General features: G+C 46.7%; 1 protein-coding gene across 3 annotated transcripts in view; it reads right to left on the minus strand.

Annotated features, from left to right (window-relative positions):
- Nucleotides 1-8,515: 8,515 nt before the first annotated feature.
- SPATS2 (spermatogenesis associated serine rich 2) overlaps nucleotides 8,516-12,749 on the minus strand; it is a 150,642-nt gene continuing 146,408 nt past the window's right edge. For all 3 annotated transcript variants that reach the window (XM_040488243.1, XM_040488242.1, XM_040488244.1), the window contains 3 exons: nucleotides 12,561-12,663; nucleotides 10,816-11,030; nucleotides 8,516-9,753 (listed from right to left, as the gene is read on the minus strand). In XM_040488243.1, the coding sequence (XP_040344177.1) occupies nucleotides 9,442-9,753; nucleotides 10,816-11,030; nucleotides 12,561-12,663 (630 nt within the window). In that variant the 3' untranslated portion in view covers nucleotides 8,516-9,441. The remainder of the gene's footprint in view (nucleotides 9,754-10,815; nucleotides 11,031-12,560; nucleotides 12,664-12,749) is intronic.

Below are 12,749 nucleotides of genomic sequence, written 5' to 3' on the forward strand. Positions count from 1 at the left end.
GGGCTGGGCGGTGGTGGGAGGTGGGGAAGGCAGGCAGAGGGACCCCAACTGTACGGGAAAGTCTAAAAGGAGATGGGCTGGAGGGTGTCTAAATGCAGCTTCTGGGCATCCAAGCCTTTGTCAGCCTCAACTTGACCCTCGTCACTGGGAGGTGCAGCTGCAGACAGGAGCTATCAGGAAACCGGAGGGTGGGTAGCCCTGGAAGTAAGGTTGAGACGCTCTCGGTGAGTGCCGGTGGTAGTGGTGGGTGTGTGTACGGAAAGGGTGTGGGATATTTCTACTCTTTGTCACCTTTTGCCTCTCAGGCAGCTCCCGAGGGTCAGGCTGCAAATACAGCGGACGGGTAGGACGTCAGACACTGGGAGAACTTCTTAGCCTCGTGCGTGCGGATCCCTGGCGAGCGAGCGAGCGAGCGAGCGAGCGGGGAGTGAGAAGGACCCGGCCAACGCTGCCCCAACTCCTCGAGTCCCAGAGTAGCGGGCTCTGCGCTGCGGGGGGAGCGGTGGCTGCAGGGACCCCCTCCCGTGAGAGGGTGGGAGGAGGGGCCGGGCGGGGCCTAGCGGAGCGGGGCCGGGGCGGCAGTCTGTAGCTTGTCTCCGCGCTGCGTCGGTCCCCCAGGCTCGCTCTGCCAGCGCCGCTCCTCCTCCCTCCCACGATTTGCCAGCGAGCGCGGCTACCGCCCGCGCCCAGAGGAGCCGCCGGGGCCAAAGCAGCAATTTGTTCCCCAACGGGTGAAGCGGGAGGCCCAGCACCCCCGCCCCTCAAAGAAACACATCCACAGCCACCAGCCTCGGAAAGAAAGGAGTGTCGCCCGCTCCACCCACCCCTCGTCAGCGACATGGGCCAAAGCCCCAGGCACCTGTATTTAAATGAGCTGGTGCTTTAGGAGGAAAGGGAGGAAGCTTCCTCCTCCCCAGGTCCTCTGAATCCTGGAATCCCGCTCCCAGGAAGAAAGACCCCAAGGAACCAACCTGTTCCCCACGCCCACCTCCACAAGCAAAGTCAGCCCTCCTCCAGCCCATCACCACACCCTCCACGCCAAGTTCAAGCATTCTGCTAGGAGAGGGTGCTGTTTGGTAGGAGTCTGCTCGCTTGGAGACCAGACCAGGAGGTGGTTGAAAGCACACAACTTGGGTTTGACTATAGTCCTGCCACTTGCTGCGTGATTTTCATTCGGGACCCAATTTTCTCCTTTGTGAAATGGAGATAATAAATAATAACGACTTCAGAGGGTTGTTAGGAAGATTAAATGAGTAAAGGACTTAGAACAGTGTGTGACATTTGCATCATGTAAATGTTTATTATCTGATTTTGAATCTCATAGAACCCCTATGAAGTAAGGTAGATGCTACTTACACTCCACTCACAAATGAAAACAGAGGAAGAGAGACAGAGAAAGAATGGGAGAGGGAGAGAGGTTTGCTCACAGTAACCGAGCTGGTAACTGGCAGAACTAAGGTTCCAACCATGACAATCTTCCAAACCCAGGTCCAGAGTCTGCCTCACTGCAGCACAGCCGTTGGGGCCCCCCCCCCCCCCCGAGGACCCAGAAAGAGCTTAAGGTTAGCTGGGGACCGGTTATCTGGGTTGTAAATCAGATCCAGGTGGCCTTCCAGTCCCCCGGTGTAAGTGCCAGGTGTTTAGGCTTTCGGGCTTCCAGCTTTTCAGCCTGGGCTGGTCTTGGTTATTAAAGACAGTGGTTTGGACATTAAGACAAACCCAAACCAGACACCTTGGGTCAGTGTGAGCAGGCAGTAGATGGCATGTGGGGGTGCCCCCAAAGAATTAGTAGTTTACATTTATTGAGCATTGGGTGCCACGCACCGTGCTGAGGCAGAGGGGCTACATTTCTAAGATGCACCGCCTCCTCCTGCAACTCCAGCCTATTTTGGCGCCCTAGTCCCCCCAATACTAGAAAATATACTAACCTTTATTGACTGTTATGATCACTCTTCTTATCCCAGAATGAAACAATAATGTTTTGGTCTTTAAATCCCTTTCCCCACTGCCCTTCAAAGAATTTGTGGGAATGTGAATATGGGGTGGGGGTTGCAGCCACTGCCCAAGTCCTTCCTCTGAACTGACCGGGTTTAAGATGCCCCTTCAGCCCAGAGGCAAATTTTCAGGCATAGAGCCTCCCGCTCTCTTCCCTCTTTCACTTCACCTTGTCCCTCAGGTCTTCCTCTCAGCTAACACTAACAAATTCCATGCCTCCTCCTTCCACACCTCCCTCACTCCCCCTGCCCCAATACAGAACAGTGTGTGACATTTGCATCATGTAAATGTTTATTATCTGAGGGGCAGGGACTCACATTTAGGAGACCAGAGAATGGGGGTTGGGGAGGAGCTGAGAAGTGAACAGGGTTCTGGGAGGTCAGGGAGCACCGTAAGCCCCTTTCCTCTCTCATTCCCCCAACTCTTGACCCATTATTGGGCCACGGTGGGAAGTCACAGGGAGGGGAAGGTTGAGGGGGAGCCCTGTTCAGAGACAGCTCAAAGCCATCGTCAAAAAGAAGAAACTCGGGAGCCTGCATTTTGGAGCTGCCGTGGGAGGCCTGTGGGAGTATTATCTACAAAAGGAACTAAGAGAGAGAGAAGAGTGAAGCAAGGGAAAAACCGCTCAAGACACAAAAGATGGAAAAAGCACCCTGCCCCCCAGAGCGCAGGCAGAGTCACTGTGTGCAGGGGGTGAGAGCAGGTGGCTGTCGAGGAACAGAGCCCAGGGGCCCCTCCCTTCTCCTCCCCTCTTCCCACTCTCTTCCTCCTTTCTGGAGGTCCCCAGGTCTGTTTCCAGCCTTGCTCTCTCAGCCAATGGGGCAGGTTCTGCTTCTAAGGCTGTGGTGAGCGATGGGAATCTTAGCCTTTCAAGTCAGACGGGTCTGGACTTGAATTCTAGCTCTTCCACTGATGACCTTGGGTGGAAATAGGAGTGGGGTGGGGGTGGGTGTTAATCTCCAAGAGCATCAGTTCCTTCATTTGTGAAATGATCTTTCCTTAAAGGATTGTTGAGTGAGATGAACTAAGTGGTTGGGATTGTTATCAAAGTCCTCCTAAATGCTTGCCCTGGGAATGCAGAAATGAGCTCAGGATGAAGCCTCACTGAAGGTTCGCCATCTCAGAACAAACAAACATTCTGGAAAACTTCGAGGCCTCCACTACTTGGCCACTCCTTGGCTGTGTCATTCTAGGTCATTTCTTTTCTGTCAGTGGAGGATCCTAGCTGTTGTTGAGTAAACCACAATACATTTTCCAACAAGGGAATCCTGGAAGATACATGGTTTTACTTACAGATCTGCAAACTGTTGTGGATCGTATGGCTAGGAAGTGGAGGAACCAGATGCGAATCATGATTTGACTAGGTCGACAGGAGTTTGTCACTGTGCCATCTTGCTGGGGTGCTTTGTCCTGTCCTTTGGTAAACAGCCTTTTCAAAGGGGACGGTATGGTCATTTTGACGGGAGGTCAGATAGTGACCTGTAGCGAGTGCCCACAGTGCCTGGCAACCCGGACCTCGAACCGCGGGGAGCCCCATCAGCCCTGTGGGGAGGGGAACCCACTGCAGTCCTGCCCGTGGCAGGCAGGGGAGTGAGTATGAGAAATCTCAATCTCAATCTGCGTGTTCTAGCAACACCAGAAAACGGATTTGTTTGAAATCCGGTTACAGGGAAAGCCTAACTGGGTTAAGTTGAAGAGAGACATAAAAAGGAGACCTGACTTTTCCCTGAGGAATCAGAGTGGGTGGTATTTGTTCCTGCTGTTTTGACGGCAGTGAAGGGGCGGGTGGGCTGGAGAACAGTTGCGCTGGTGGTAGTGACGGTGGGTGAGTTTCCTCACCCAGAAAGATCTTCAGATAATGTTTCCCCCTTGGTTAAGGAGCAAAGTAGGTGACAAAGCTGCCTCAGCACCTGGGTGGAAATAACGCTCCCTGACTCTCCCCTGGGAAACCTCAGCTTCAGCCTCACTCCTGCACACTGCTGCAAGGGTGACTGTTTACCTGCGTGAACGCCATCAGCCTCTGGCCTACCCCGCCCAGGAGCTCAGAAACTGGGGATGATGGTGTGCTTTTCCGACATGTATGGCAGACAGACAAGAGGGCACAGAGCTCACCATGCTGGAGGGATATGCGCTCAGGAGAAAACCTACAGAAGGAATAGGATAACTGAGCCATTATTATTTTTTTGGTTAATAAGTCTGTCGGGCTGGAAATAGGGGAAGTCTTTTATACACTTTTTAACGGGGCAGGAGAGACAGAAGAGCAGAAGAATTATGGTAAGTTCAACTTGTCACAGGTTAGCTTAGACACCAGGGTACTGTTGTGCAGCACCTGGCTAGATACCTCCTCTCACCCATCCATGGAGTAGTTGCCACTGTGTCCGTCCACTTTACAGTTCAGGAAGCGGTTCAAAAATGTTATTTGCCCAAGGTCAGTCGGACACAGAGCTACCTAACTGAAGCCAGAATTAAAATCCAAGTATATGTGGGGCGCCTGGGTGGCGCAGTCGGTTAAGCGTCCGACTTCAGCCAGGTCACGATCTCGCGGTCCGTGAGTTCAAGCCCCGCGTCGGGCTCTGGGCTGATGGCTCGGAGCCTGGCGCCTGTTTCCGATTGTGTGTGTCTCTCTCTCTCTGCCCCTCCCCCGTTCATGCTCTGTCTCTCTCTGTCCCAAAAATAAATAAAAAACGTTGAAAAAAAAAAAATCCAAGTGTATGTCTCAAAAGTCCAGGGTCTTTCCACCTTACCTTACTGTGTAGCCACCATGCATGGCTTCCAAGAGTTTAAGGAAGAGCTGAGAGCTCTGTTTCCTTCACCTGCCAAGTGGCTGAAGAAAGAGCTGGAATCATTTGTCTATGCCTCAGAACTCAGCATAGTTCCCAGCACACAGCAGGTGCCTCAATGTTCGAAGGAAACAACGTGCTCGGGTGGCTCATGCAACCGAAGTCAAACTTGATTGATTTAAAAGTTCCCTTCTTCTGGTTACCAGGATTATGGTCTCGTACTCTGAATTGGCTAAAACAGTGATGAAACGGCTCCTTGGTTGGCGACCTCACAATATGTGCGGATTTGAACGACTTTTTCTTCCATGAAGTATGCTACCTCATGGATACAACCCCTACTAGGTGGGACAAGAAGGTGGGATGAATCCTGTAAAGTAGGCAAGACAAATCTTCATTTTGTTAGGTCAAATGGCAGAATTTCCAGTGGGTAACAAGTCATGACTTCACTGATAACCAAGAAGCATAGGTCAGTTCACAGACTGATTAACCATGCATGCTGGGTTTTCCAGGTCACCTCCAACCTAAAACAGTTTATCTTGCTCTTCCCAACACATACATCGTCATATGACTGTACCCTGGGTTGGGATTCTGAAATATGAGGTCACCCTACCTATAAACCACTGAACAAAAGGCCTGACCACCCCTTGGTATAGTCCTACTGTAAGCCGAGGACCCAGGCCTTAGCATAGTGCTTCTTCCGTTTTACTCATACCAGACAGGATGGCTCTTTCATGCGACACTACCTAGTATTGTTTTACTCAATGCGTCAGTTGCCCCAACTAGTTTATCAGCCCATGAAGGGCTGTATTTTACTTATCTTTACCTCTCCTTAGCTTCCAGCTCAGCAACTGTACAAAGCACAGTTGGTGAGAGTATAAATCCAAGCATCTTTAAGAGAACTTACCAATAACCATATGGCCCAGCAATTCCATCCTAGGAATCTGCCCAATAGATATACTCTCACAAGTAAGAAATGATATATGTATAAGATGCTCATTTCAGCAATACTTAAAAACTGAAAACTATCATTAAAGACTGGTGAAACTAATTATGATGAGTTTATACAATGGGATACTGTGCAACCACAGAAAGAACAAGGTATCTTTATGAGTACTGACATGGAAAGAGATCTAAGTGGTGTATATTCTTATGAGGTATGTGTGCTAATATAGAAGATCTCCAGAAGGGTCCACAAGAAACTTAACAGTGGCTGCCTCTGGGGAAGGGACAAATAGTCCAGAGTGGGGTGGAGGCTTATTTTTTACCATATAACCTTTTGAACTGCTTATAGATTTTTTTCCTTTTTACCATTTACATATATTGATTTTCTTAAAACAAATACTAGCTATAAAAAGAGGACAAGTGAAAAAAGCAAGCTATAGAGGAGTATGCATAATATGATTCCCATTTATGTAAATGAAAGAAAAATACATATTTGCATGTTTGGATTTGGAAAATTTGTGGAAAGATATATAAGAAACTTATCAGTGATTTCTTCTCAGGAGTGAGACCAGGTAGGGGAGGATTTTTTAATTTCCATCATGTATCCTTTTTAAAGGTTAAAAAGAAAAAACCATACAACTTTTTCAAAAAATGAATTTTAAAAATTGCCATAAATAAGGGGCCTTGGAAGTATTTGGTGTTCCTAATGAAGCCACGCTAATTTAAATTTTCTCTCTCAAGTGGTATACAACTGACAGTGCTAAACCACCTGAAGTTTCAGTCCTATGTTTAGGCTGCGAAAAGGGCAAGACACTGATCTTTAAGAGGAAGGGGAAAGGAAGGGAAATGACAATTAGGCAGGGCACCTCTGAACACAGTGGGCACAGAGCCTCCCTTCTCTTGGGAAGCCCAGAGCTACTACAGGGAGCAAGAGATGGGCTGTACAATTCAAACTTAAGATAAGCCTAACCTCAGGGTGCCTGGGTAGCTCAGTCAGTTAAGCGTCTGACTCTTGATTTCGGCTCAGGTCACAGTTTAGTGAGTTCACAGTTGAGTGATCTCACGGTTTAGTGAGGTTGAGCCCCACGTCGGGCTCCACACTGACAATGCAGAGCCTGCTTGAGATTCTCCCTCACTCTCTCCCTGCCCCATCCCGCTCCATTCTGTCTCGCTCAAAGTAAATAAATAAGCTTAAAAATTGCCTTGAAAAAAAAAAAAAAAAAAAGATAAGCCTAACCTCTCTTCACTGGAAGAAGGTCCAACTGACAAATTTAGGAGAATATCTGAAACATGAAATCCTAAATGAATTATGGCTTAGACATATTATTTTCAAAAAGAACTATTGAATGCATATAGTATCCTTGTTTTATAAAGACAAAACAAAAAGTTAAAAGCCTATATATGCATGTGTATACGTATATATATGTTCTGAAAAAGGTCTATGAGGATATATCCCAAATTATTGAGTAATTACCCCTGAGGAATAGAAAGGGAGGGTGGAAAACTTTAATTTTTTTCTTCTATAATTGCTATTATTTGACTTAAAAAAAAACTTTAACATTTATTTATTTTTGAAAGAAAGAGAGTGTGAACGGGAGAGGGGCAGAGAGAGAGGGAGACACAGAATCCAAAGCAGGCTCCAGGCTCTAAGCTGTCAGCGCATTTTAAACATTTAAACATTTTAAACACTACTTCTGTCATTAAAAACAAAATGTAAAAAAAAAGTGTAATTTTTAAACTTTTTATGATCATACCAAAACATCTTCAAATATTCTTCTATAATGAGGTTTTAATTTTAACATGAAAATGTTTCATTTTTTTTTTAGTAATCTCTACACTTAGGATGGGGCTTGAACTCAATGACCTGGAGATCAAGAGTCATATGCTCTATGGACCGAGCCAGCAAGGTGCTCCTCAACTTCAAGGTGGTTTTGACAAACATGCAGCCACCCATCTTAGAAGGTTGGTTTGCCTGGATACAGGGATAGACCACATGACCCTTCAAGATCACTTCAATCTCTGGACTTTCTATAAAGTATAGGGAAGCAATTAATCAGTAAAGCAAGGCTTTTCCTGGATACCCAGCAGGTTGATGGTGTTGGACAAATTCCCCAAAATGAGGGGATCAGCCCTTTAAAATGGCTTCCTAGTATTCCTGGACTACTGTTTTCTTTACTGAAAGACACACACACACACACTCTCTCTCTCTCTCTCTCTCTCCCTCTTTCAATCTGTTCAACCAACCTGAACCCTGGCAGCTCAGCTTCAGCCAAAGAGCCAAGGGAAGCCCTGAGGCAGCTAAGTTCTGCACCACTGCCACTTACAGTCTGGGCTTCAGACTCGGGAGAACAAATGCTGGAGAAAGAAAAAGCTCTGCTGTTGCTAAATCATAGATGCTGGGGGTGGGGGCTGGGTGAGGGGTCTGGCCCCACTGCCACCTGCTACATGCAGGAGCTCAATTATACCGTTACACTCACTACTCCTGTCAAGGGACAGGCAGTGGAGGAGAGGGGTTGCTCGGGAGAGCTGCTGGCAGCTGTGGTTTTTCTCAACCGGCAAGCTTCCTTTGGAAAGTCACCGTTCCCTACACTAGGAATCTTTTCCCACAAGGAACAGCTGCATTTGCTCATGCTGGCTTCCGCATTTTCCTCTGGTTCTGAAGCTAAGCAGTGGACAAATGACTTAGGTCTCTGACATCCTCATTTAAGCCCCAAACAAGCTGTCCGGGTGACTTCTACCCCATGAAGCCCAAAGGAAACCAGAGAATGAAATGAAGTCATTTGCCGCCGTGAAACAAATGTGGGAACATTATGCAGTTGTTTTTATTTTTCCAACTATAAAGACTGGCAATTTGTTGATGGGTAACACCTTAGATTAACACTAATTATATTGCTATAAATTTGGTTGAGGATAAGAATAGGATTCAGGAACAAGGGAGAATAACAACAAAAATCTTCAAACATTCTTGAAACAAAGAAACACTTTTTTTTCCTTTAATTAAATGCTTCTTTCCCACAGACTTCCCTAGACTGGTTTGCAGTCTAAGGCCATAGGAAACGAGGCTTTGGGCATTCTGAAGAGACTGCAGATTAACCTATGGCGCCAAGCAGGAGACTAAAACCCTGACCTGACTGTGTCAATCTTAGGCATGTTCTGGGAGCAGAGGCAGATTCTCAAATGTTTCCCAGCGTTCCTTCCTTTTTACCAATTAAATTTCCGCTTCTCTGGCTAATTCAGTGTAGTACACAATCCCCTCTCTGCCTTTCCCGGTTATACTGTTGTGTAGAGGGAACCTGCCAGGAACGTATCGCTTCTGCTTAGGCTGCAAAGGCAACTGGACTAGTTCTGATCCATCTCCTCCTGAGAGCCTCAACAGTAGGGAGCTGCTGAGGAAGGCCTCTTCGGGGAACTGAAAGGTCGGGTGCACTGGGAAGAACATCGCTTACCCTTGGGAAACCTGGCATCGGTTGCCTGTGATTCCTGGTGGAAGTGACCAATCAGACTCAATCCGTACCATTGGGAAAGGTCAAGGGAAAAAACAGCTTCCCCTCCAAAAATGGTAAAGAGGAAATGAGGAGAGAAGAATCCCAAAATATTCAGAATGGCATAAAAAGTGGTATGTGTAAACTTCTTTTTGTTATTACATCTAACTATAAGTTTCCTAAAGTCCAGTTACCAAGTTGAATTGTGTGGGATAGAGGAGAGAGGCCAGTTGGAGCTGCCTTCAAGAGTTCACAGCTTCAAGCTGAGAGGTCCTAGGTTTGCGCTGGGGGAGCCCCTTTTTGAATGAGGGCTTGGGGGGGATGGGCTCCATGCTGGCTCCAGTTCCATTGGTCCCTGCAGAGTGGGCCTGGCCCCGTTCACTAATGTTTCCTGATGCCGGGGATGGAGCATTCTGATACCTGGAACTAGATGAATACCATGAGCTATTTCTGTAACGACCCACACTGTCATGTCGCCCTTGGTTCATGGGGTCATTTGACTTTTGGCCTTGTGGCCTGTAGCTCTGTCCTCCTCGTCTGTTCCCCGGCAATACCTGAGGATAAAAGAATACAATGTTCAAAGAACTCTGGCATTATGGCACTCTGTCTGTTCCAGTTCAGCTTACAGGAGTATTCTTAAAGCCTAAATTGTGGTATCCCATAGTTGGGACTCAGCTCTCTCTTGAGACTCCCAGAATTCTGTCAGCCAATCTAACTTAGCCACTACACCAGAATTAATGTATCTTCCACTATTTTACCCCAGCTTTCATCCCTAGGCTCTCCACTGAAGAGGACTTCACTTTTCTTTACCTGGACACAAAAAGAAAGCTAAGGAGGAAGAAAGAACACTCTTGGGCTGTTACAAGCCCTTGACTGGGCAAGTATCTTATCACATGCCTGAACTCTGAGGACTGTAAGCCATTTGTAAAGATAATGAACACCTGGAATAATAAAATAAACGTCTTTATAATCTGCTTGGCTATACATTATGAAGCACAGATTAAATCATGCTGCTGTGACATTTAGGACATCTCTCACATTACAACCCAGAAAGCTTATGGCATGTGGTTTTATTTTTGTCCTCCACTTCCAATGTAATACCAGTTCTGCAGGATTGCTAACAGTGCTGCCTTGGATTGCTCTTGTGCATCTTCTTCAAACCAAGAAAAGAACCTCTGGATTATGCTTCAACTCTCTGGTGTTTGCCCTCCACCCCACCAGGTTCACTCTCTCTCCCGGATATATTCGACACGGTGCTCCTAGGGAGCTGCTGCTTCAGATGCACTCTGGTGAACCTGCCACTGTGTACTCATCTACCTCGAGATGGGTGCATGACTCCCACAGTGACTAATTACCAGGCAATACTACCTACAATAGCTAGGACTCCACCAACATCAGAAAGTCAGCAGTCTTGGCAACAGGAAGTCTAAGCTAGCTGGTGGTTTGGAACAGAAGTACCAAATGCTTTCTCTGGAACTAACTGGGGCTGGAGGGATTCAAAATAGGTGTGGAATGGCCATAAAGAGAGGAAGGTAATATACTGAGCTGTCAGCAATTAAACTGTGACAGTCTGGTAACTTTTCTCTATAAGTGGCTTGGTGTGGAAGCTAGGTTACCTCTCGATGAGGCTGGTAGGGCCGGCCACTGGAGTTTGCTATGGGTGCAGGAGTCTCTCCTGGTGCCGAGTTTTTCTTGTTAGCACTTGTAAGGCTGGGAGCAGAGGCACAGGTGGAAGAGGAAGCGGCAGAGGCATCACACGGACTACTCAAGGACATAGACGGAACTGTGCTGCATCGGGATCTGGTTGAGTAGCTGTTCTTTGGATGGGACACTGGACAGAAATAGGAGAAATAGGTTGTCATAGGACAGAAGAGCACGATGGTAAGGTTTTCCCTGTTTCTCCACTTCACGATAAGCAATTTGGGACAAAGAACTGTCTACTGGAGTAGTTGTAAAGATAAGCTTATAAAAAAGCAACAGGAAGCAAAATCTCCCTTCTGCCCTCTTCCTCCACTCCTTCCAAATCCCTATTGCTTTTTTCTTTTTTTCCTTTCAAGTTTGTATTTAAATTCCAGTTAGTGAATCCCCCACTGCTTTGTAAAGGAACTCTTAGAGACAGGAGGACAGTGTAAGATCGGAGTAGTCATTCCCCCACCAACTCATGACTTCTCGGCATTTCCTACTAAACTCCTGGCTGCGGCTCCAGCAGCTGACTAAGCCTAGGAACAATAGTATGGGCCATATGTTCAGTTTCCTATGAAGGAACATTCTGAAGTACAGACTTCACAAAGAAAGAAAAAGGTAAATAGAAAGCTAAATCCCTTTTTAAAAATTTGAATGATGCAAGGTATAAATAATCAGGATTAAATATGAACAGAACTAGTCTTTATAATAAACATGTATCTTCCCAAGGTTCTTTCTGCAAAAATAATCCTCAACTCAAAATATCTGAAAAATAGTAATATATTCACTTCAAATTTTGTCAGAATTCAATGGCTTAAAACTACCCCTTACTTTTTTTTTTTTTTTTTGGTTTTAAGTCTGGTCTAATGTTGAGTTCACAATCACAGCTCTAGGTCCGACCTTTCACTTTTATACTGACAGAGAAAGAACAAAGGAGCTGAGCTCAGGGTCTGACTGGTGTGCCCCTATAAGCTCTCACCTTAAGGACCACCCCCCCCCCACCCCCGGCCTTAAAGCTATTATTTAAGCACCTATTATGCGCCAGGAAAGGTAGATGTTATTATCTCCATTTGGGAGAGGAATAAAATAAAGTTCTGAGAGGTTAATGTAAAGGCAAGGATTCCAGCTCGGTCTGACTCAGAGCTCCCGCTCTTTACACTATGTATCACACACAACTCAACCCAGCAGAAAAGGATGAAAAAATAACATTGCAAATTTAGGGAGCCAGAAAATGCCCATCTTCTAAGCTCAAAGAATCTGCATCCTGTGACTTCTTAAGTATCTCAGAACTGCTTTTCACAAAAGCAAACAAAAACACAAGAGGCATTAAAGCAGCATCAGTGGAGGGGCGCCTGGGTGGTGCAGTCGGCTAAGCATCCGACTTCAGCCAGGTCACGATCTCGCGCTCCGTGAGTTCGAGCCCCGCGTCGGGCTCTGGGCTGATGGCTCAGAGCCTGGAGCCTGTTTCCAATTCTGTGTCTCCCTCTCTCTCTGCCCCTCCCCCGTTCATGCTCTGTCTCTCTCTGTCCCAAAAATAAATAAATGTTGAAAAAAAAAATTAAAAAAAAAAAAAAAAAGCAGCATCAGTGGAGAAGCCAAGCCAAAACTTTAGTCTCGGATCAGGAGACGGAGTCCCCTCCTCACCATCTCCAGCGCCCAGAATCTCTCGCCATCCTACCTTGTCCAAATGACTCAATGTCCTTCTTCAGCGTCTCTACATCACAGGTGAACCGAGCTACTCGTCCCAGGTCCTCATCGTATTTACGCTCACTAACAAAGTGCTGGAGAAAGGACAAAGAAAAGCCTCCAGGTGAGACAGGTGGTATACATGGAATCCATGGCTTCTTATAAACAGATGAAAAAAACT

The sequence above is a fragment of the Herpailurus yagouaroundi genome, unplaced genomic scaffold (genome assembly GCF_014898765.1).
Source record: "Herpailurus yagouaroundi ecotype Mexico unplaced genomic scaffold, PumYag 166, whole genome shotgun sequence".
NCBI classification, from domain to species: domain Eukaryota; kingdom Metazoa; phylum Chordata; class Mammalia; order Carnivora; family Felidae; genus Herpailurus; species Herpailurus yagouaroundi.